This window comes from Solea solea, chromosome 7 (assembly GCF_958295425.1).
Source record: "Solea solea chromosome 7, fSolSol10.1, whole genome shotgun sequence".
In the NCBI taxonomy this organism is placed as follows: Eukaryota; Metazoa; Chordata; class Actinopteri; order Pleuronectiformes; family Soleidae; genus Solea; species Solea solea.
The window spans coordinates 9,320,662-9,342,065 of record NC_081140.1 but is presented as its reverse complement, the minus strand read 5'-3'; the positions used below and the strand labels follow the sequence as shown (position 1 = coordinate 9,342,065).

Below are 21,404 nucleotides of genomic sequence, written 5' to 3'. Positions count from 1 at the left end.
AGTGAACAATCCTGGTATTTAGAGCTATGTCTATACCTGCTTCAATTTTCTGGAGGTTTTGTGGTTAAAACCTCCCAAATAAAAATGTCTACATACTATGTCTGGGCTTTCAGTATGTAATGATGTGTGTTGTAAATTCTCAGAGCTTTTTATTGTACATGGAAATACCACAAGCGCACACACACACACATGTTAGGTCTACATCTTGGTGTTTTATTATTGTGACAAAATGTGGCCACCGATTAATGAAAATCACTCAAAACTGAACAGTTTTTATTGTCTGTTCTGTGTCACAGCTATTTCAACATCCAAGCCACGAGTTTGCTTTCTCAACTCCGACGACAGCTTTTCCAGCGTAGTCATATTTGTAGACTTGTGGTCCAACAAAGAAGTAGATGAAATCTGTAATAAAGAGAAATCTCACTTTCAAGGAGCAAATAAAGCGATTCAAATATATATATTTTTTAACATATCCTGCTGTCTAGAATGTTACTGCTGTTTGTTGTTGATGATAATAATAAAGACGATGAGCATCTCTCTCTCTCAAATATTCACTGTTGCTTGCAGTTAAAATTCCAGTATATGAAGGACTGTAATTCGTAAATTATACAGCTTAAATCATAGAGGGGAACAGTGTGTTCTGTAAAGACTTAACTGTGCAGAGCTGATTAAAAAAAGCAATGCAATCTGCAAAAGCCCTTCAAGCTACAGACAGAAATATACTATCTGCTAAACATAAATCGATTACTGCACTTTTCATATCACCCACTGGGTTGGTTTTAAGAGAGTTTGCAACGCAACAAGTGTATAATACAAATACACATGTAGCCTAAATCAGTTCAAAAGAATACATTATGATGGGTTACAGAGACAACACATATTATACTTACCATCTTTATGAAGCGCTGCATTTATTGTTGAGTTAACTCCTGGAAAATCCTCGCTGATATACTTTGGGTAACCAAAATCCATAACCCTTCGGTTCTCATTGTAACTGGAAATAGAAAAAACAAAGATCGTGATCATCTTTCTGTTCTATACTAAAGGGCAAAACGTTTGAGTGAGGGGTATAAGTGACAGAGCAAATGTTGGCCTTGTGAAAGGACTGGGTCTAAGTTCCAAGTGTATATGGATCACGTGGGCGACGTGGAACTATACAATCTATTCACCTCCAGTAAATATCGTGCATGAAGAAGAGAGTCCGTCCTGTTTTTACAATGTGCACAGCAGCATCAACGTCCTGCACCCAGGCTGGAAATCCAAAGTGGCTGAGTGCTCGAGGTTTTCCCCTCATCTGCGAGCCTTTCACTGTCCAGAACATGGATTCTGTCAAAGGATAAACATACAGACTGTTGGAAAGTTGGGTATTATTTTGAACTTTCACTTGATGTTTGCAGGGCCGTGACTGTTTTGATGGCTGTCGAATTTAATCCATCATCGAATCAAGAATAAAATGGTAAATTGTGGGACAAATGGTGAATTTGACATTGAATCGTAAATTGGGATGAGATTTATTCATGAGGACAGAGTGAAATCAATAATGAGTGTCGCTGTTCATTTGCAACAACAAAGTAAAAGATAAGTTACCATGAATCAGATAAGCCGTGGATCTGCGAGGGACCCAGAAGGCTGCATCGATGCTTGTTTCAATCTTGGGCATAAAGTTGGTGATGGGACCCTCTTTGATGTCATACTGCTCATTATGTTTAATCCAGAGATATCTTGTGGGGGAGGGGGGGAAGCGAATATGGTTATAATAAAAGTTACATTCTGATTATTGTGTTTGCAAATTAACTTTGTGTCAGAAACTCATAACAGTCTGTTCATTTCCATGTACAGTTACACTGAGCTACAACCATAGCTTAACTTTTAACTGTCTCTGTCCCAGTAAGCACGAGAGGGGTGAAGTGATATGCCCCCTTATAGCTTATTAGGATTAGACATTTTACATCACAGACCAAAAGCTGGCACTTAATTGTCATGTTCAGTGCCATTCTGTCTTTCTACCATCCATTAACTTCAAAATATGTCAGTTTGGCTCACGTTTAACATATGCACACAGTAATAAGTTGTTTTTGAACCACATTATCTAGTCCAAATGTGAGTGATTTCAGAGTAACATTTAAATTTTAAGTGTTTTGCATTATTATTTTCTACAGTGTAGATTGATATTGAAGACATTAGAACTGACTGGCCACACGGTTGGTGTAGTGGCTAGCACTCTTGCCTTTGCAGCAAGAAGACCCGGGTTTGAACCCCGGTTGGAACAAGGGCCTTTTTGCATGGAGTTTGCATGTGCTCCCTGTGTTTGTGTGGGTTTTCTCTGCGTTCTCCGGCTTTCTCCCACAGTCCACAAACATGCAATATGGGGATTAGGTAAATTTGTCACTCTAAAATTGACCGTAGTTGAGAGAGTGAAGCAGCACTATGCATCGCTCTCCCTCTGGGTCAAACAGCCCTTATATAGCCTGGAGGTGTGTTTGTCATTTTCCTGTTGAAAAAAGAAATGATGGTCCCACTAAGATGGGATGGCATGTTGCTGCACATCACATCTTCTCGTCCATGCTTCACATGCACACATGTAGAAACCATCCACTTATCTTCTCAAAAAGACATAGGAGGTGGAACCAAAAATCTCAAATCTAGACTCATCAGACCAAGGTACAGATTTCCACTGGTCTGAATCCTTGTATTTCCTGGCCCAGCAGGCTTCTTCTTCTTCTTCATCTTCTTCGTGTGGTCCTTGGTGGTGGCTTCTACAGCAATAGGACCATGAAGATGTGATTCATGTAGTCTCCTCAGGATAGTTATTGTTGAGATTTGTCCGCCACCTACATACATTCTATGAAGTATGCATGTGGGCTTTAATCTGAGATGATTTCTTAGGCTGGTAACTCTAATAAACAGAGGTAATTGTTGGTCGTCCTGTACTGGGACAGTCCTATGGGAAGTCTGTTTCACCATAGCACTTTATGGTTTTTGCAACCACACTTAAGAATGCAGAAGTTCTTGACAATTATTTTGGTTTGACTGACCTTTATGTTTAAAGTATGGGCAAACCTTTGTTTCTCTTTACTTAGCTGAGTGGTTCTTACCATAATATGGGTTAGAAGACCAGTCAAATAGTGTTATTCACTGTCTAGAACTGTGTAACAACCCTCTTGACAAGGAACACCTGTCAATTGAAAACCATTACAAGTGGCTTTAAAGCTTTGACATCTTCAGTATTAAAAAAACAATGTAAAAGGTCATAAAAAAATAAAGAGCAAGACGGTGTGTCTAGACCTTTGACTGTTACTGTATTTTAAAAGTCCGGTTTAGTCAAACTAACAAATTGATACAAAAAGAGAAATTCAGCAGTCTTCATTTTCTATAAATAATTGAATATACTGAATATTCTTCTTGGCATTGAAATGTCAAAGTCACGCAGTTACCTCTCTCTGAAAAAGAATGTGGCGTCCCCAAGAGTGGACACTGCATCAAAGGTCAAATCAGAAGCACATCTGTTCTGCAGGAGTCGAGGGAACAGGGATCCTGACATCCAGGGGTTATACTGAGAACTCCAGCCATACCTTGGAAAGAAGTTTGGACGACTTCCAGCTCGTCCTAATTCCCAACAACACACAGTTATGCATCAGGCTCCACTTATGCACAAGAAAGGAGTAAAACATGCAGCTGCCCCAGTATTCAGGTTTAATATACTGTATATCAGTCGATAGATGAATCAAAAGTTTTTTTTACTGTAAAGTGCGTTGATATTTGCTACATCTTCTCTAGATAACAGGTTGACTGGATGGGAGGATGTGTATGTCGGATACATCAGTGAGTGTGGGTTTCTGGAGTGCTTCAGGCCCAAAGCGTGGCCGAATTCATGTGCCGCCACCACAAGCAGATTATAACCTGCAACTGCTCAAAAAGAAAAATGCAAGGAAAATTGCAGTCAAATGAACATCTGCACTGTTGTGTTAGTGTGATTCAGTTTGAGTTCCGCACCTGTTTTTCCTGCTGTCCAGTGCTCGTCATCGTCAAAGTGTGTGTCACCACCGACACCCAACCCCGGACCAAAAGCATGAGCCAGTGTGCCTCTGGGCCCATCAAATGGATACAGGTCGCCGTGTTCTTAACAATATGGGCCGGGCCAAATGTGAAACACAAACCACAGAGAAAACCATTTTATTTCATGCCACTGGAAAATTACAGCCCTCTGTTCACCTCATCTAAATGAGTCCTCACTGCATGTTGACGCTGCCCCAGTTTGCAGCTAAATGCTACTGTCACCCTCCATGTGCATGTCACACTCTCCCTCTACTGCATATCTTTATTTCTGTGTGCGAGATTTTAACCGTACAATGTAGCGTCGAGCGTCTTTCACCACCACCAGTTTGTTATTAAACTAAAGATAAACCCACCATTGGACACAAACTCGACCATGATGTCAGCGTTACGGTTGTGTGACCTGATAAACGTCAGGCCGCTGGCTCTGGCCCAAATGCTGAAAGCTGACTCAACCAGAGAGTCCACAGTGCTGCGAGGTAAATCCCTGGTGTACCTGCCAATGCTGCAAAGTATACATCATATACTGTTTATGAATGAACATGACTCGATTTGAATTTCAAAAACAGCTTTGTTTCTTATATTTTCTCTGTAATTGTGCATTTGTTCTATACACGTATTCCCGTGGACATCATGTGTAAATCTGAAATAGCTCTGGTGAATTGACAGTGTTACATAAATTTAAGGGTGCATGGAGAATCTGGCACTCCCACAATCCCATAATAACATTCAGAGGCAGGACTCCAAAACCCAAAATCTGTCAACTTTCATGTTTTATGACAGTAGCTGTTCCATATCCCTGTCAAAGTTTGAATTGCCCACTTGTTCGAATGGTTTCCCACATACTTGGTGGGTGCTGCATTTTAGGAACTTTTTCTTTTTGTCTCGCAAGTTGAGTCTAGGTCACGCATGCCTTTATCTTACATAAACATAATTAAGTTGCTCTTAAGCAGTACAGGTTATATCATCACAGTGATTAAACATCACTTAAAGGCCACACTGATACCTGTAAGAGAGGACATTCTTGTTCCATCGTGTTGCCTGAATGTGGCTGTACTCCTCCACGTCTGGAACGCCACATCGAGGGCTCCTCATCACCTCCAGCGTGTCCGCGTCCAGCTCACCTGTTACATTAATCCCAAAGAAGATCTGCATGTCTTTCACTTTGGAGGTGAATGTGGGCTCACTCCGCTTCATGCGGACCAAAGGCTCTGTTTGCAGGTTGTAATAGTGCTGAAGGTATTCCTGCGAGCAAATTAAAAGGCCTCATCAGATTTATACTTGAAAAGCCATCCAGGTGAATAAACTGGCCCTTGCACTACTCAATTAATGCCATTGTTGTTTTGATCCATATTTATGATATGTAATAGAAGAAATCATCTGACATCCATCCGGGTGCACATTATTTTCATGCATATTTTCTGCATAAACGTACTAATCTGAGTCAACACATTCACGGCTGCCTTCTCTAATTGCGTCACAGCAGTTAACTGAACAAAATCATAACATGCTCAAGTGGTAAATATTTCCCATGCTGGTTGTCAACAATTCCTTACATATTAAGGATTCAGAAAGAATAAATAAATGCAGCAAACTCATGCAGTAATACAGCTTCAAAGATCAGAGGGCAGTGTAGTGACTTACCTCCACCCCTGCCCACACTAAAACAAAAATGAATAAAAACAATAACTCAGCATCCCAAGCAATGATCCATGCAGTGTCGTTAAGTCCACAGTAGAATGTTTCTGCAACTGCACATGAAGGAACCTGAACAAGAGATGTAACACACTCAATCTCAAATATTCGTCATGCAATTATGCACTTACTGTGGCCAGCTTCAGGTCAGCCTGTGGTTCTGTGGAGGGAGAGCTCGCTACCTCCGGAATAACTGTGGGTGCCGTGAAACATGGACGGGGCAGCAGAAAGACCAAGACGCAGCAGGGGAGCAGCATGACATGCATTTCACAGACTCGGCACTACATGGATTGCAGTGCGCCGGTTCAAACACAGGGAGAGGGCAGTTCTCGTTAATGAGAAAGCCCTTTAAATGGCTATTGTGACTCATGCCACTTGCAAATCCAAGGAAAGCCTCAGACAGTGCTATGGAATTAGGGAGGGGTTTGCAGACAGCCAAGGACAGCAAAGAAAAAATAAAAACAACAAAATGTCATTTGGACAGTTCTGCGACGTGCTTACTGTAGTGAAGTCTTTACATGGCATCATCAAAGTCAAGACAGTGACTAAAAACACAAAGAAGTCAAATCTACTGCTCAAAAAGCCCAGTCATTCAGCAGTTCTTCTTGTCTCTGCCTACCCCTGCGCTCCTGGTGTAGACACACAAACGCTCCCTCAGTCAGGTCTGCTAGTATTGCTTGACAGAGCCTGTTTTCAGATGAAGGACTTGGGGAACAAATAATGTTAAATCATTTCTGTTCACAAAGACCAAAAAGAGCCAGAAATATGACGTCACTTACACTCTGCAACTGTAAGTTCAAAGCAGATTTTGGTATGAACTCAAATTGTTTTGATGATGGTAAACAATAGGACGCAGACTTTTTGGGTAGCATGACTGCAAAGTGCTGGTTCACAGACAATACCAAAATAAACACACAATGGGAAACAACAGGAGACAAGGCACGTCTGCGTAAACCTGCCAATATTTACATGATTTAAAAACAGCAGCTCTGATACTGAGTTAACGACGTGCTTAGAATTTCTACCGGGAACTAAACTTAACTCCCTTGAGCAACACAAAAAGCAAGGTGGCACTTCTCAGTCCCACGCATTTTGCAGGCTCTCCCGAAATAACCCCATCAAATCCATTCTTGCCCATTTTAGCAAACACATGCGGGACCTTTCGATGAGAGAGTTCAATGGAGGGAAGCTGAAATTTAAGGGGTGGATTTAAGGCCTTGGAAAAAGAAAATGGCCTTCAGCCAGGGTGCTCAGACTGGCTTGGGTGGTGCTGCTGCGGTCCATTCAAGCTACAATTACAGTTGATTGGTCATTGTGGTGCTTTACAGGCACAACAGCATTCCTCTGTGGGACAACATGAGCTGACTTTTCCAGAGTGTGGAGTTGTTCTGCAGACATTCTAAAGGGACTTGTGTCAGCCCGGTTTTATGGTCTGAGTACAGCTGAGGTGATGAAATCATTTTAAAAGCAGGGGTGATGCCTGAGAGTTTAGTTTAGGGGAGAGACCGAGAACATCAGTATTTTCTAAACACACAGTTTGACACTGGAGCGATGACCACTGATGCGACACACCAGAACAAGCAGCTGAGATGATCAATATCTGACTGTGAGAACAAAATCGCTGTAATGCTATGGTTTTCTACATAATGTTGTTCTTTAAATCACTGTACATCTTTGGATGAATGTGTTGAGTCAGACTCAGAATAATAACTACTGCAGGACACATCAGATTATTACAGTACAGTAAATATGCAAAACCACTTCATCGTGACTTTAAAAAAACAAATAAAAAAAACATTACTAATCAGTAAATAGCAATGTAGTTAACTCAGGGGAAGTGCTTTACAACTTCTAACAAACCCAACACATATTTCATGACACACATGACATATTTCATGACCCTTAAATCTCAACCCCTTATTAAAAAGAAAAACTAAAAACATTTTCAGAAAACCAATAGAATTTGCTTTATCCTTATGGGCAAGTCTGACATTGATTACACCAGAAAGACAGGCATGAGCCTGCTCGCCAAAAACAGTGTCCTGTTTAGTCCTCTGCTGCCCTCCTGTGGCATATCTACAGAACATGTCGTTTTTAAACGCTGCAAAATGGGTCTGAACTAACGTCACAGCACTCACTGTGGATTTTATTTTGGCAGATGTGGCAGCACTGCTTAACTTTTTTGGAACAGTGAATTTGCAGATTAGTGAGTGAGTGAGTGTTAGTTTAAAATTAAATCCAGATTTAATTATAGCTTCAAGTGCACAGTGAATTTCGGGTATTCATGTAATCTAAATCCTCCCTTTCCTCCTGGCTTTAGCTGACTCTATGTGCTTATGTCCACTGACTATACAGACAGACTGAGAGAATGTCTCAGCCATGGACAAGAGGAAAGGAACTGGACTAATAACCAGGTCGTAACCCCTCAAGGGCTGTGGTGCCCCTGAGCAAGGCACTCAATCCCCCACTGCTCTTGTGACCAGCTTTTGTGTTCACTACTTGTGTGTAATAAGGATGGACTAAACGCAGAGGATAAATTCACTATCACTAATGTGTGTGTGTGCAAAGAAATACAAATTCTACCAATTCATTCTACTAATCAGTATTGAAAAATATCAATGTTTTTTGAGTATACTACCAGGGTTTGACTTACTGTGTCAAACACTGTGTCAACCTGTGATTGACATCAAGATGTTTTGCCTCAATGAAATCAAACACTTTTGATGTCCTTTAAGAACAGAAATGTCACAATACATTAACTGTAGTCTTAAAAAAATGTGTTTATATATATATATATATATATATATATATATATATATATACGTATATACAGTATATAAAACGTGTGATAAGGGTACATAACAAACTGAGTGGATGATTAACTTCATTCTTGCATCGGAATAGTAACCATACAGATTTGCACATTTTGAACAAAGAAGAAAGCTATAAATGCTTGCTGATATAAAACAGCAAGTACAGTAAGTTGTTTTTCTTTTTTTTTTTTTAAGACAAATATGAAAAAAACATAATTATTGTACTGTATTTATCAAAACAATGTTCAATTTACAATAGTTGTCATGGGTGGATCATGGCTTACTTTATTATATGTGTGGTTTGAACAGGTTATCAGCAAAAAATGTCTTTGGGGTTTTTATAAATAGATTGGATTTTTGGGTTTATTTTACTGTAAAGGATCAGCAATAGGAAATGAGTGGCCTCCTTAAGTCAGAGGATGACCAGAGCAGTGATCAAAGGTAAACAATCAGATGACCCACTTTGAAGAAGTGTTATGACGCTGTTTCAGTGTCATGTCTCAGCTCCACCCATGTGGATTTTAAAATCCTGGTCATTGTGAAACACATTGTTTTTTGTAAAGTCAGGACTTAAATGGCCAATAAATATCAGTTCCCTTTGTATATGATTAAGTCAGCTTCGATAACGGATGATGATGAATCACAGCTGTTGGTGAGTCTGATCCCAACAAGCAAAAAAAAAAACTATTATACTCAAATTCTAACCCTTTTTTGGACATAAGAAAAATGCTTGATTTATTAACATGCATTTTACATTTAAGAGAGTGATTTTTACACCAACAAAACAATGTTTATTTTATTTATTATTTTTGTTATTAGTGTAATGGAGGTCATTCCCCAAAAATGGAAACTGAAACCAAGTAGCATCGATATCAGGGGTGTCAAATGTACAGCCCGCAGGATGAATTTGTTATGAATGAGAATCTAATTGTGATGTGAAATACTATGTTTTGCACTTGCAGATACCTGTGACTAAATGTTTTTGCCTGTATAGATCCACTGTAATGGTAAACTTAGGCATAATATTGTTGAAATTGCACTGAAATTTTATGTTTTGTAGAAAGATACTTTGTTTAATGTAGAACAAAGGGGGGAAAAATTGATTTTCTTGTTGTTCATAGGTTATTATGCTGAACTGAAATTAGTTTTTGACACCCCTGATCTATATGAAACACATGGAAGCAGTTCACATTATGATAGCAATTTTTTCAATGTGTCTCAGCAAGTCTGTTGATCAGGGTTTGTCCGACATCAGCTTGTCCCTGACACCGCAGGGAAGTGGTCACATTTCATTTCACATTTCAACTCCAGACCACGCAACGTAGCCAGAGATCATGACCGAGCACAACAGTGCCAATGAGACGAAGAGAAGATGAGAGCCGTTCCTGTCAAGTAGCAGGATGGCTTGCCGTCAGACATCATCACTGTCCGTGTCTGTGCTGAGACGAGGCAAAGAGGGCATCAAGGCAACAAACCCCCAAGAATGACACGGCCATCAGCCATTTCTCAGGCTGAGAATGGACCAGATGAGGGAGGCAGAAAAGATGCTTATCTGTTTTATTGTTTCTTTGGAAAACAAAAACAAGGCTGTTTCTGAATCAATTTGTTCAATGTCTCCAAACATTTCACGGACACTGTTGTTGTCATTTCCTGTTTGTGTACAAAGTTAAGGTGTTATGTTATGTTTGTACACTAACCACAGCTACAAATATCTCCTGCCACGCTTTATGACTGTCACTACCGTTTCATATCAATAAATGTGATCTGTAATAATGTATCTGTCTATTTGTGCACTGTGACTTGTTGTTTGAACCTTTTTAAGATCTGAAACTCATCCAAAAGTAGGTCGCAACACCTCTGCGCATATATATATATATATATATATATATATATATATATATATACGTGTGTGTGTGTGTGTGTGTGTGTTGCCATTTAAAATAAACAACAAAATTCCCCTTAGCTGCCAACTTCCCCCAGGCATGAGTCAGGAGCAGCCTATTCACCACTGCCCACATTGATGTTACTTCAAAAAATATGTCTCCACAGGACACTGGAGTGTACCGAAAGGATGTTTGTGTCCAAACACAAACATTGAGTCATGGTGATTCTAATTGGATGGAGGAGAATATGATTTTCCAGTGATGTTTGTATCATGCCCTCATAATTAGGAACATCAGGCACTTAGAATTTGCGGTTTTAGAAGTCATCAGCTAATGCTTCACACGTCTAAAACTCTTGTATGAGATTTGACCTCTCCTAGCAGGGCAGCAGCTTGGCACCTGCAAAATGAGACATTCTCAAAACATGGTCATTACAAGGCTTTTCCCAGAAGTACTGAGAGGTATACTGTCAAATCATTCTGTCAAATGTTTGACAAATAAATGTTGTTATTGCCGCCATTACAGTTAAATTGTCGCTAAATGTGTTTGTCTCCATATATGTAAACCGTGTCATCATGTACTTACGCTGGTTTAGGTAGGTCCAAGTACTGTTCCACTGACCAGCTTTGTTTCTGTGGACGTCAAGGAATTCCACTGATGTGGCAGGAGCTAATAATTATTGTCTCACACAGACACAAGCAGTAATAGGCAGCATGTCTTTACCTGCCTTTTCTCCAGGAACTGATCGACTTGTACTCTGCATGTGTCACTGGGTTTTTCCACTGTCTTGAACACGTCTTACAGTCATCCTTAGAGTAGTTATTGAGATAAATATCTTGATTTTGGAAAAGAAAACACATTGATAATTCATAAACATTATGAGGATTCATATGTCCAAGAAAATCAATCAATTCCAGTGTGCACTAAAAATGTAGGGGAATCAATCATCAATGTGAAGATCTAGCTGCCTCTGACCTCCAATATCTGTGCTATAATGGGGAATCAAGTCTTTTTCAGACATCGCAATATAATATCTCACATTTAAAAGTTCAAGTTTGATTTTTTTGTTTTTTTTATTGTGATGTGTGTCTGTTAGTCACATCCCCAAAACATTGTGACCTAAAATAACATGGCGACACAGACTGACTGAGACAAGATCAGCATGAACATATTCCCAAAATTCCCTCCTTTTTTACTGCACAGCATTTTATTTATATTTAGTTTTATATTCAAAACTGAAGATAGAAAGCCGGGATGTGACGTGTCATGATAAAACCTGAAGTGTTTCCTGCCAAAAAAAAGACAGGACTAAATGTAAATACGCCTATAAATGGACAGAAGTTTTGCTTTGGAGGCATTTTCAGTGTAAACTTACATCATGGGCTATTGGGGAAATTGATTAATGTTTTGATCAAGTCAGTTCAAAGGAGGTGGTCACTCAAACCACAGTGAAGTTTTACAGATACAAGCATATTCTCAACACATGGAGGAGGAAGTGGGTAGGTGATTTTACATGAATCATAGACCCCTTGAAAAAAAAAAAGTGGACCAAACACTATAAATACCCAGCAGAGCTTTGTACACTCCAATGACTCCTGAGGACAACACTGAGACAGTAACAATGATAGCTTTGCTGGTGCTTGCGCTGTTTGCTCACTCCTCTGCTGTGCCTCTGCCGTCTGAGGACAAAGACGACTTGCTTTTAGCAGAGGTAAGTTCTGAGCTCTCTAATTTGGACACTACTCGGTTGTGTAAGTTGGCTTCAAGTGGCTCTGCGTGACTTACTTGACAACATTTTGTCCTCTTTTGAATAGAAATACCTTCGTCGCTTCTATGGCCTTCCAGCGGGTCTACAGGGTAGACAAGGGCAGCCATCAGACGCCCTCAAGGCCAAGGTCCAGGAGATGCAGACATTCTTCAAACTCAAGGTGACAAGATCAACAGAATGATGCCATTGTTTCAGGGAGATCATTTAACACAGTTTGTAAAGTTCCATTTAAAACCAGAAGCTAAAAACTTGTGAACTTGAAAAACTACACCAACACTACTTCTTCCACTTCTGCAGGTGACAGGGAATCTGGATGAGAACACTTTGGAGCTGATGAAGGAGCCCAGGTGCGGTGTCCCAGATATTGGGGAGTACAACCATTTTCCTCGACACCTCAAATGGCCAAATAACGACGTAACATTCAGGTATGAATTCAAATGATAATATTGAATATAATGTAGAAAATTATGACAAAAAAAATGCTTTTTGCAAGTAGCTGACCTTTTCACATTCACTCCCTGACACTGTCCCCTACTTCCTGATGATTTAGGATTGTGAATTATACACCAGACCTGAAGAAGTCTGACGTGGACAGAGCCATTCGCAATGCGCTGAACGCTTGGTCGGATGTCACACCTCTGACCTTTAAGAAGCTATACAAGGGCAACGCTGACATTATGATCAGTTTTGGATCCAAAGGTACAAAAAGCCTATTCTCGACATTGTTTGAAATGATGATTAATACACTTTTACAGAGGAGGCACTTGACATAAAGTGCAATTCAATACAGTAAATATTCTTTGACCTATATTCTGCAGAGCATGGAGACTACAACCCCTTTGATGGGCCTAATGGACTGCTGGCTCATGCTTACCCCCCGGGTGAAGGCATCGGAGGAGACACTCACTTTGATGAGGACGAAGATTGGACCAAAGATTCCTCCGGTAAGAAGTGTGCACACATTCAGCAGATTGTAACCACACTACAATGGAATCCTTTATCTAAATTATATTTTGACTGGACACCTTTTCTGTTCAGCTTACAACCTGTTCATAGTGGCAGCCCATGAGTTAGGACATGCCCTCGGTATGTCCCACTCCACAGACCCGGGCGCCCTGATGTATCCCGTCTACTCGTACAGCACAGGCTACCCTCTGGCTGAAGATGACATTGAAGGAATCCAAGCTCTCTATGGTGAGAAGACACATAATTATGTGTTATAAATCGAACATTCTTTTTCTTTTTCTTTGTTTTTTGTGGAAACATTCTTGTGAACAGTGACATTAATGGCAGATGTTCGATCACAGGTCCAAACCCAGACTCAAGGAAAGTGAAGCCAAGGCCTGACGCACCAACCAAATGTGACCCGATGTTGAGTTTTGACGCTGCCACAGAGCTCAGGGGGGAGACGGTCATCTTCAAAGACAGGTACAGCAAGCTCCACAATTATCTTTAGGTGTTTGTCATCACAGAGTAAACTTAACGTGACTCGGAAAGTGTAATACGTTACTTTTCATGATAGTACTTGTTTAGTAATAATATAGTTGTTTTTGGAGCTGAATCCACTTTATTGAAACATAATTAGTAGTCAAACTGTAGAACTGCAAACATGGCAGCATCTTAAAGCAAAAAACTAAGTAATTCTCTCCAAACCATTACTGTTTTCTGCAAATTCCTGTCTCTGGGACCTGCCATGACCTGCTGCGCGTACATGTCATCAAGGAAAAAAAACTAACCATGCTCTAATAACATTTTAAATCAGCATTATTTTGCTTAGTAATTGTAATATTATCACTGTTGTAATCCCTTAGTACTAAGTAAGAATGTAATAATATTAGAGTAATGTGTTACTGAGTATGCGTTGTCCTTCACATGAGGGTCTCTGGGTGCGCTGGAGCCAAATGAATCCAATAAAATAGAATGGAAGGCCAGGTACACCTTGGACAGGTCGCCAGTCCATCACAGGGCTTGTTGATTAATTCATTATGCCAAATATTAACATTAACAAACTGTACCCTGTTGCAGATTCTACTGGCGTCTCCACCCTCAGATGGCGGAGCCTGAGCAGACACTGATAAAGTCCACATGGCCTTCCATACCCAACAAAGTGGATGCAGCTTATGAGAACCCAGAGAAGGATCTTGTCATCATATTCAGTGGTGGGGTATTTTGTTACAGTAGTAGTAGTAGTAGTTTGGGGCAGAAGTTGTTATTTTATTTAATTTTGACTTTGGTTTCTGGTCCACAGGGATCCGAATGTGGGCGTTGAACGGGTACAATCTCATGGATGGTTATCCAAAGTACATTCACAAACTCGGCCTTCCCAAGACCATCAGGAAAGTAGATGCGGCGGTGCACATTGGAGACACAGGCAAAACTCTACTTTTCACTGAAGAGGAATACTGGAGGTATGACGACACGCACAGCTTGGTTATTTTAGAGTTTTCAATCTATGCACAGTGCAGTATATTTTTGTTGAACAAGACTCACATTACTTCATCATCTTCATCATCGCCATCAACAGCTACGATGAAGCGTCGGGCACCATGGACACTGGCTACCCACGATCCATTGAGGACGATTTTCCAGGAATGAGTGATGAGGTCGATGCCGCTGTGTATCACTATGGTACTATGAAACCTTCACTAACACAGTTTCATCAATGATAATTCAAAATACTTTGTTGTCTGTAGCTAACATTGCTCCCCTCTCTGCTCACTTTTCAGGATACTTGTATTTCTTCCATGGCCACGTGCAGTTCGAGTACAGCTACACCTCAAAGAAAGTCATTCGCATCATGAGGACCAACGCTATTCTCAACTGCTGATGAAGTGGTCAGCAACCGGTTTATACCATGTCATAATGACTTTGTGACAGACACAATATATGCAGACATGTTAAAATGAGACTTCAGAAGATGTGATGATCCCATGAATGTTGAGAAAAATGGTCACATGCACGGAGAAGTTATTTATTTTTACTTGTGCTGGTCACATGTACATAGTTCACATCAACTATCAGACACAGAAAGCCTGAGGTTTCCTCGTATATCTATGTTCAATAAGATTATTGCTATTTATTTTACAACTACACACACACACACACATTATCTCTAGCCTTAACCATAACCAGTTAATGCCTAACCCAAACCTTAATCTAACTATTAAATGTTAGCCCCAAACTTAACCAGTTCCTCAGAAATAAGGTTCTGCCGGGAAAAAAGCAACAAATACAAGAACATAAATGTAATGACCTACTTTTCCCACTAGAGAGCACTCAGCAGTTGAAGTACACAAAGGTCCCATTCAGGTCCAAGTATTATGTTCCAGCAAAAACAGAAGCTGCAGTTTCAAAAGATTAATTTCACCAAATACCTCTTTATCTAAATAATGAGAGAATTACAGACTTAAGGGGTTATTACACATGTCTACCTACATAGAACTCTAAGAGTGGATTTCAACCAAAAACGACATATCAACAGTGAGAAAGTATTTATGAATACTCCACTGGAATTTTTGTACACACACATTGCCCACAGTGCCCTTAAGGTGAGCTGGAACCTCTCCAACAACCAACTATGCACAATGTACTGTAGTGCAGCGGTTTCCTCTTGTTTAGACAAACGCAGAGAAATGTATTAAAAAATGTATTAAAACAGAAATTGACCACAGTGACCTGCACGTATTCGATGAAGCTCAGTTGTGTAACAGTGCCAAAAAGTTGAGCTCAGCATGTTATACATCTCTTTTCAGTTCAGGCTAACACTTGTATTTGGCTTTTTAAATTGCTCCTGTATACATAATGCATTTTGAAAAAGAGAGAAATCCTAGCAGATTATGAGGTACATTGCTTGGTGTCATGGTAAAGTAGCATGTTATGCTGACCTTGCAATAATAATAATCATTCACTCGGCAGAGTGATTTGTCTGAGAACATTTTGTTAAAGTGTAGGCGCCACTTTTACCCTCCTTTGTTCACCGGAGAGAATCCCCATGTTGTGCTTATAGGAAACGTGCCGAACTCTGTTGAAAAAAAGTAGCCATTGAATTGTTGTATAGGATGCAACAGAAGCTAAATAAAAGTCACGCAAACAACCCTGTCTCCACTGTTTCAACAATAACCAATAATAGTGTACGCAACAGATGTTGGCTGTGTGAAAGCTCAACATACCACACATAACACACAGAAAATCTATACTATACATAATAAACATTATTTACAGTAAGTGTGCATATATATATATATATATATATGTATGTATACATAATCACATGCATAAAGGGAAATTGCATTGCAGTACAGAATTGAAAGGTCAGTTGCTTCTATCAGGCTCAAGTTGATGAAACAAACAGCATAATCCACGGGTGCAACCATGCGAATGTAATTACAGGGCAGTGAGGCAGTCACCTCATTTGTTCATTGCCGAGGTATTGTGTGGCGTATAGGCTATTTTACTGACTCAAACTCAGTAAGGTTCATCGCTAATATTGGATTCAAAGTTCTTAGCCCTGGTTTTATGGACACGCATGATTTACAGTGCGAGAGTAATGCGGCTTTTGCATTGTCAGAAATACAACTGTAGCAGGTCTTGTTGCAACCTTGAGTTCGTTCATCGTAACGCAGACAGCTCACAACTGCATGAACTTAAATAAACTGCTGCACACAAATAAACAATAAACTCAAGTTTTATCCTGGCGTCCAAAATGCCCCCCTCATGTGCAGTAACCTAAGCCTTACCCTGAGACAGTGTCTCATATGGTACAGCACATGCCACTGCATGTAAAGGGAGAGCATGATTACACACCAGCACCAGCTGTGACAACTGGCACACCTGCAACAGCTCTCAGGAGCCATCTCCACACCTACAGTCGATACTATTACTTGAATGTCAGTTGTGAATTTGCTGTGAGTATTTGGAAAAGAATCAAGAAACAAAAGAAACTTTTTTTTAGAATTCACTGTATCAGCCTGACCACTTTTTAATCAAATTTCTGTCAATGTTAAATACTGAAGCTTTAACTTAACCTTGACGTCAACAATGTTTTGATATTTATTATTGATTATGGCAAGAGACAAATAGACTTCCTGTTTGGCAAAGAAAGTGTAATGTACAGTAAACCTTATTACTTTCCATTCAACGGTAATATAGTCTCCTTGCTCTTATCCTTGGTGATCTGCAGAATCTGAGCAACATCCATCAATCTTCTACCGCTTTATCCTCCACATGAGGGTCGCGCGGGGGTTGCTGTGCCAACCTCAGCTGGCATAGGGCGATAGGCAGGGTACACCCTGTATAAAAGTATAATGACAGGTGACCTCAAATAACCCAGCATGACCTTTGGCCTGTGTCAGCCTCAGGCAGAATATAAGAAATGAAATACAACCCCCTAGTGCTTAGGGGGAAACTCACAAATAAAAATGAGACATGGCTCCTAGAGATGAGATGGCCACTCAGAGTCCTGATCTCAACATCATGGAGTGTGTCTGGAATTATAGAAGAGACAGGAGGATTAAAGCCAGCCTGCATCCACAAAAAATCTTTGTGCAGCTACTACACTTTGCCTTTGTGGGGCAGTAAAGCACTTTGTAGAGAGAGAGTTGAAAGAGGTCAATGAAAAACGACACTGGAATGGGGAAAAAGGTAAAGAGGAAAACGTTTACGTAGTCCAGCCCTGCAGCTCCTGATGGAAAACAGATGGAGAGAATGACACAGTAGGGAACAGAATCAGGATATATTCCTTTTCCTTTGGGAAACTCCCTCTTCAGACCACTGTGAGAGGAGGTGATGCAACATTCCAACTACTGCTTCACTGCACCGATTACATGAGCCATGACAACTGGCTCACAAGGTTCATGAAACACCATGACACTCTTTTTCTCTTACATTAAACACAACTGTAATGAACTGTATATTAAAAGAAAACAAAAAAGTCATGCACCACTTCCATATAGGTCAGATACAGGACTTGTTCTTTAATGGTGCTGATGAATACGCTCAATAAATTAGCTCTTTTGTCTGCCTGGTGCTGTTCTTCCATTTCCCTAGGTGGAGCAGAAAACATCTGAAGTTAGTGCTGATAAAGCTGCCAGAGCCTCTGAGAAAAGGCACAGACTCTGCTGTTTCTTCCTGCAAATTTGCTGGAATGTGGAGTAAGTCAGCTCTTTTTTTTGAGTTGGCCCATAAACATCGATAAATGAGACATATATGAGCCACAGACGTGTCATAAAAGTGACTGAAACTTTCAGTAACAAGTTATCTCTGTTCAATCTTAACAAAGGGCTTCAACTCAACTATACTTTAAACCCCTTACGACCATCATGATAATCAGGCCTGGGTTTATTTTTGATTTTATGGCTGTAGAATTGTCAAATAAATCAATCAGTGAGTGATTCTGCTCCTTCTTCCAAGATAACTTTCACTTTCAATATCTGGCAGTTATTTAACAGTTGTGACGTCACAAACACGTGACACGCTGGTGAATCTTGGACAGTCGTTCCGCAGAAGGCTACCATAATGACAAGCATATAGGCACAAAGCTCTATTCCTCTGCTTTCCGGTATCCATCCATCCGTCTTCTACCGCTTTATACTCCACATGAGGGCCATGCTGTGCTAATCTCAGCTGACATAGGGCAAAAGGTGGGGTCACACCCTGGACAGATCGCCAGTCCATAGTTTTTTAATATTCCAGATATCATAACCGATAGGAGTTACGGTAATGAGACATATGCATGCCAAATCCTGCCTGTGAGGATGGGATTGGTAACAGAAGGGTTAAACACAAAGAAACACTGAGATTGGTGTTTTTAAGGTATATTTTATGTGGTCTTACATAAAATAATAGAAATGGATCCATGAAATAGAAATAGAAGAGAAAAAAAAATCATTACAATACATTTTTAGCATCCTTACTAAATGATTAGTCATTTGATGATTCAAAAGTTACGCACTACAGCTTTAACTGTGTAAACATGTTATGTTTTCTTGAAGCCCATTGTATATATATTATATAATACTCGGCAAGTGGGTCAGCATGTTATTTGGACTTTGCATCTTTCACAATGTACAGAAAATGCCATGCAGTTGCACAAACCTCAACAGCTGTTACAGGGAATGTCTGGCTTTTGTGTTACTCTTTATTTAGCAATCTATACTGCAATTTTGCATAAAAGGTGTTATATACATGCAGTCCTATTGTTGATGTTCTTTAAAAAAGATTTAGAATCTTGCTCCTTGGGTTTCACAGCCACTGCAAAGTAAAAAGCTCACAGCTTTTAGACAAGTATGGCCCCATTGTTACGGTAAAGTAAATTAGTTGCTTGGATAGCTTGATCCTCTGGAGGATCTGTGCGCGAAGGTCAAGTTACAATTATGTGCAAGTGAGAAGCGAGCACTTAATAAAGACACCCTGGTCCTGCTTGCCTCAATTCATTATAAGCAGTTCAAAGCTTCTCTGTGGTTTAAAGTAATTGCATGTCAGAGCAAAGACCACAGCAGAGAAGCGAGCGATTACCTTGTGTTTTCTTCATTTTCTTCACTGTTTCCTCACTGTTTGCATTGAGCACCACCTCAATGCAAACAGCACACTGGAACTAATCTCTACCAAAGCAACAAAGGAACATGAAAAACAGGTAGATTTTATTTCAATAAAAGGTGACATGAGAAATGGGTCTTGTTGAATCATGTTCAGACTTGGATAAACAAGCAATTACAGTGCATGAGAGCATTTACTCTGAAAGAACCAGTTCCAACTCCACATTGGAGTCCAACCTGGAAAAGGTTTACTCTCACTTCTCTGACTGAAAGGACTGCAGACTTTGTGATGACCATGAGATCAAAAACGAGAAGGAAATAAAACATTTAATGATTGCAGTGTCAGTGAATTTGAAATTGATGTGTTTGCAACTCTTGAACTTGAACCTCTGTAGTGTCAACAGCCGGGCAAACCGCACTCATATCAAATGTCAGCGTACCACTAAGTGAGTTCATGGAGATTTGTTTTATCAGCATCAAACAGAAATGTCAGCATTTCTGTCAAGATCTTAATGAACTCCTGTTCTGTCAGAGACATTTTTACCTTCACTCGCTGCGAAAGATCATAAAAAACAAGTGCTCTCTCAAACAGTGTGTGATTTCTCTCTCGGCAGAACTTCATTTCTCATCATCTAGGTATCAAGGCTGTTTTTGCTGACTTGTGTGGTCCCATGTGTGCATGTCGTGGACAGAGAAGCAGTGAGAGCTAACTGAACGTTATATTCCCGTTTCACAGTGTTTAAGTAAGTGTACCCACCACTGCGCCCTGGAAACAGCCAGCACAGTCTCTCTGATGAATGTTTTTAGTTACTTAAGTTTCAACATGCCAAGCCTTCAGGAGATGGACAGGAGGACACAAACATCTGGAAGTGTTTTACTCCAATGGGGTCAATCCACTCTCATGGCTCTCAGGCAGACTCCCATCAATATGAAGAGAACAGAGTCTCACTCACACAAACACAGGCATAAATAAACTTAAATACAGAGTTGGAAAGTAATGAGTAATAATAAAATGTTGGCCTAAATTTAAAAAAATAAATAAATGCACTTTGGCAGTGAATGATGAGGACAGGTGAATTGGCACAAACTAAGGTCCCTGAGTGAGTGACATTGTGACCTTTGAACCATTTTGACTGTTGTTTTATTTTGTCAGCACTTTAATTAATGTTTGCCAAAACATTTAATATGTTGTGCTTGTACGACACAAGAAAAAACCTAACTTAAAAAAGTAACTTTTACTCCGAGTACATTCTGAACAAGCTACATTTTTAGACCTGTACTTGTACTTAAGTAAAATATTAGCAAAATAGTGGTACTTTTACTTGAGTTGAATATAGTAAAAATAACTATGGTTTATTCTCAATTTCCAGGATGTAAGAGGAACAGTCCCACTCTGATGCAATGTGTGACACACACACACACACACAGAGAGAGAGAGAGAGAGAGAGAGCGAGGGAGAGAGAGAGAGAGAGAGAGAGCTGTGAGCAGTGGTGACTGACACCCAGCTCTTTGTACCTCTTTTATGCTCTCTTTCTCTCTCTGACTAGCCCTGTTTTGTTGCTGTTGTGTCCGCCCACTTTAGCATTGATTGAGGACCATTCAAGACCACAAATGACTAAGAAAACACTGAATACTCAGAAACTTGCACATACGCATAGGA

The 21,404-nt window shown here is 40.1% G+C and overlaps 2 protein-coding genes across 2 annotated transcripts; one reads left to right on the top strand and one right to left on the bottom strand.

Annotated features, from left to right (window-relative positions):
- Positions 1-192: 192 nt before the first annotated feature.
- LOC131462828 (matrix metalloproteinase-20-like) lies at positions 193-6,089 on the bottom strand. Its single transcript, XM_058634362.1, has 10 exons — positions 5,880-6,089; positions 5,060-5,298; positions 4,410-4,558; positions 3,994-4,119; positions 3,742-3,906; positions 3,435-3,606; positions 1,588-1,721; positions 1,170-1,326; positions 891-994; positions 193-402 (listed from the first exon to the last, which is right to left on the bottom strand). The coding sequence occupies exons 1-10, from the start codon at positions 6,012-6,014 to the stop codon at positions 302-304; spliced, it is 1,482 nt and encodes a 493-aa protein (XP_058490345.1). The 5' UTR covers positions 6,015-6,089; the 3' UTR covers positions 193-301.
- A 5,960-nt stretch (positions 6,090-12,049) lies between these two features.
- mmp13b (matrix metallopeptidase 13b) lies at positions 12,050-16,305 on the top strand. The gene is made up of 11 exons (XM_058634051.1): positions 12,050-12,155; positions 12,259-12,372; positions 12,510-12,637; positions 12,763-12,911; positions 13,031-13,156; positions 13,251-13,406; positions 13,520-13,640; positions 14,238-14,371; positions 14,461-14,620; positions 14,737-14,840; positions 14,939-16,305. Exons 1-11 carry the CDS (start codon positions 12,066-12,068, stop codon positions 15,037-15,039), a joined length of 1,383 nt encoding a protein of 460 aa, XP_058490034.1. The 5' UTR covers positions 12,050-12,065; the 3' UTR covers positions 15,040-16,305.
- The last annotated feature ends 5,099 nt before the right edge of the window (positions 16,306-21,404 follow it).

Coding starts and splice junctions, on each gene's coding strand:
- LOC131462828 (XM_058634362.1), bottom strand. CDS start 6,014: ATGCATGTCATGCTGCTCCCCTGCTGCGTCTTGGTCTTTCTGCTGCCC. Junction 3,607..3,741: donor AAATATCAACGCACTTTACA/GTAAAAAAAACT, acceptor GTTGGGAATTAG/GACGAGCTGGAAGTCGTCCA. Junction 403..890: donor TGCAGCGCTTCATAAAGATG/GTAAGTATAATA, acceptor TCTTTATTACAG/ATTTCATCTACTTCTTTGTT.
- mmp13b (XM_058634051.1), top strand. CDS start 12,066: ATGATAGCTTTGCTGGTGCTTGCGCTGTTTGCTCACTCCTCTGCTGTG. Junction 12,156..12,258: donor ACGACTTGCTTTTAGCAGAG/GTAAGTTCTGAG, acceptor TCTTTTGAATAG/AAATACCTTCGTCGCTTCTA. Junction 12,912..13,030: donor GATCAGTTTTGGATCCAAAG/GTACAAAAAGCC, acceptor TATATTCTGCAG/AGCATGGAGACTACAACCCC.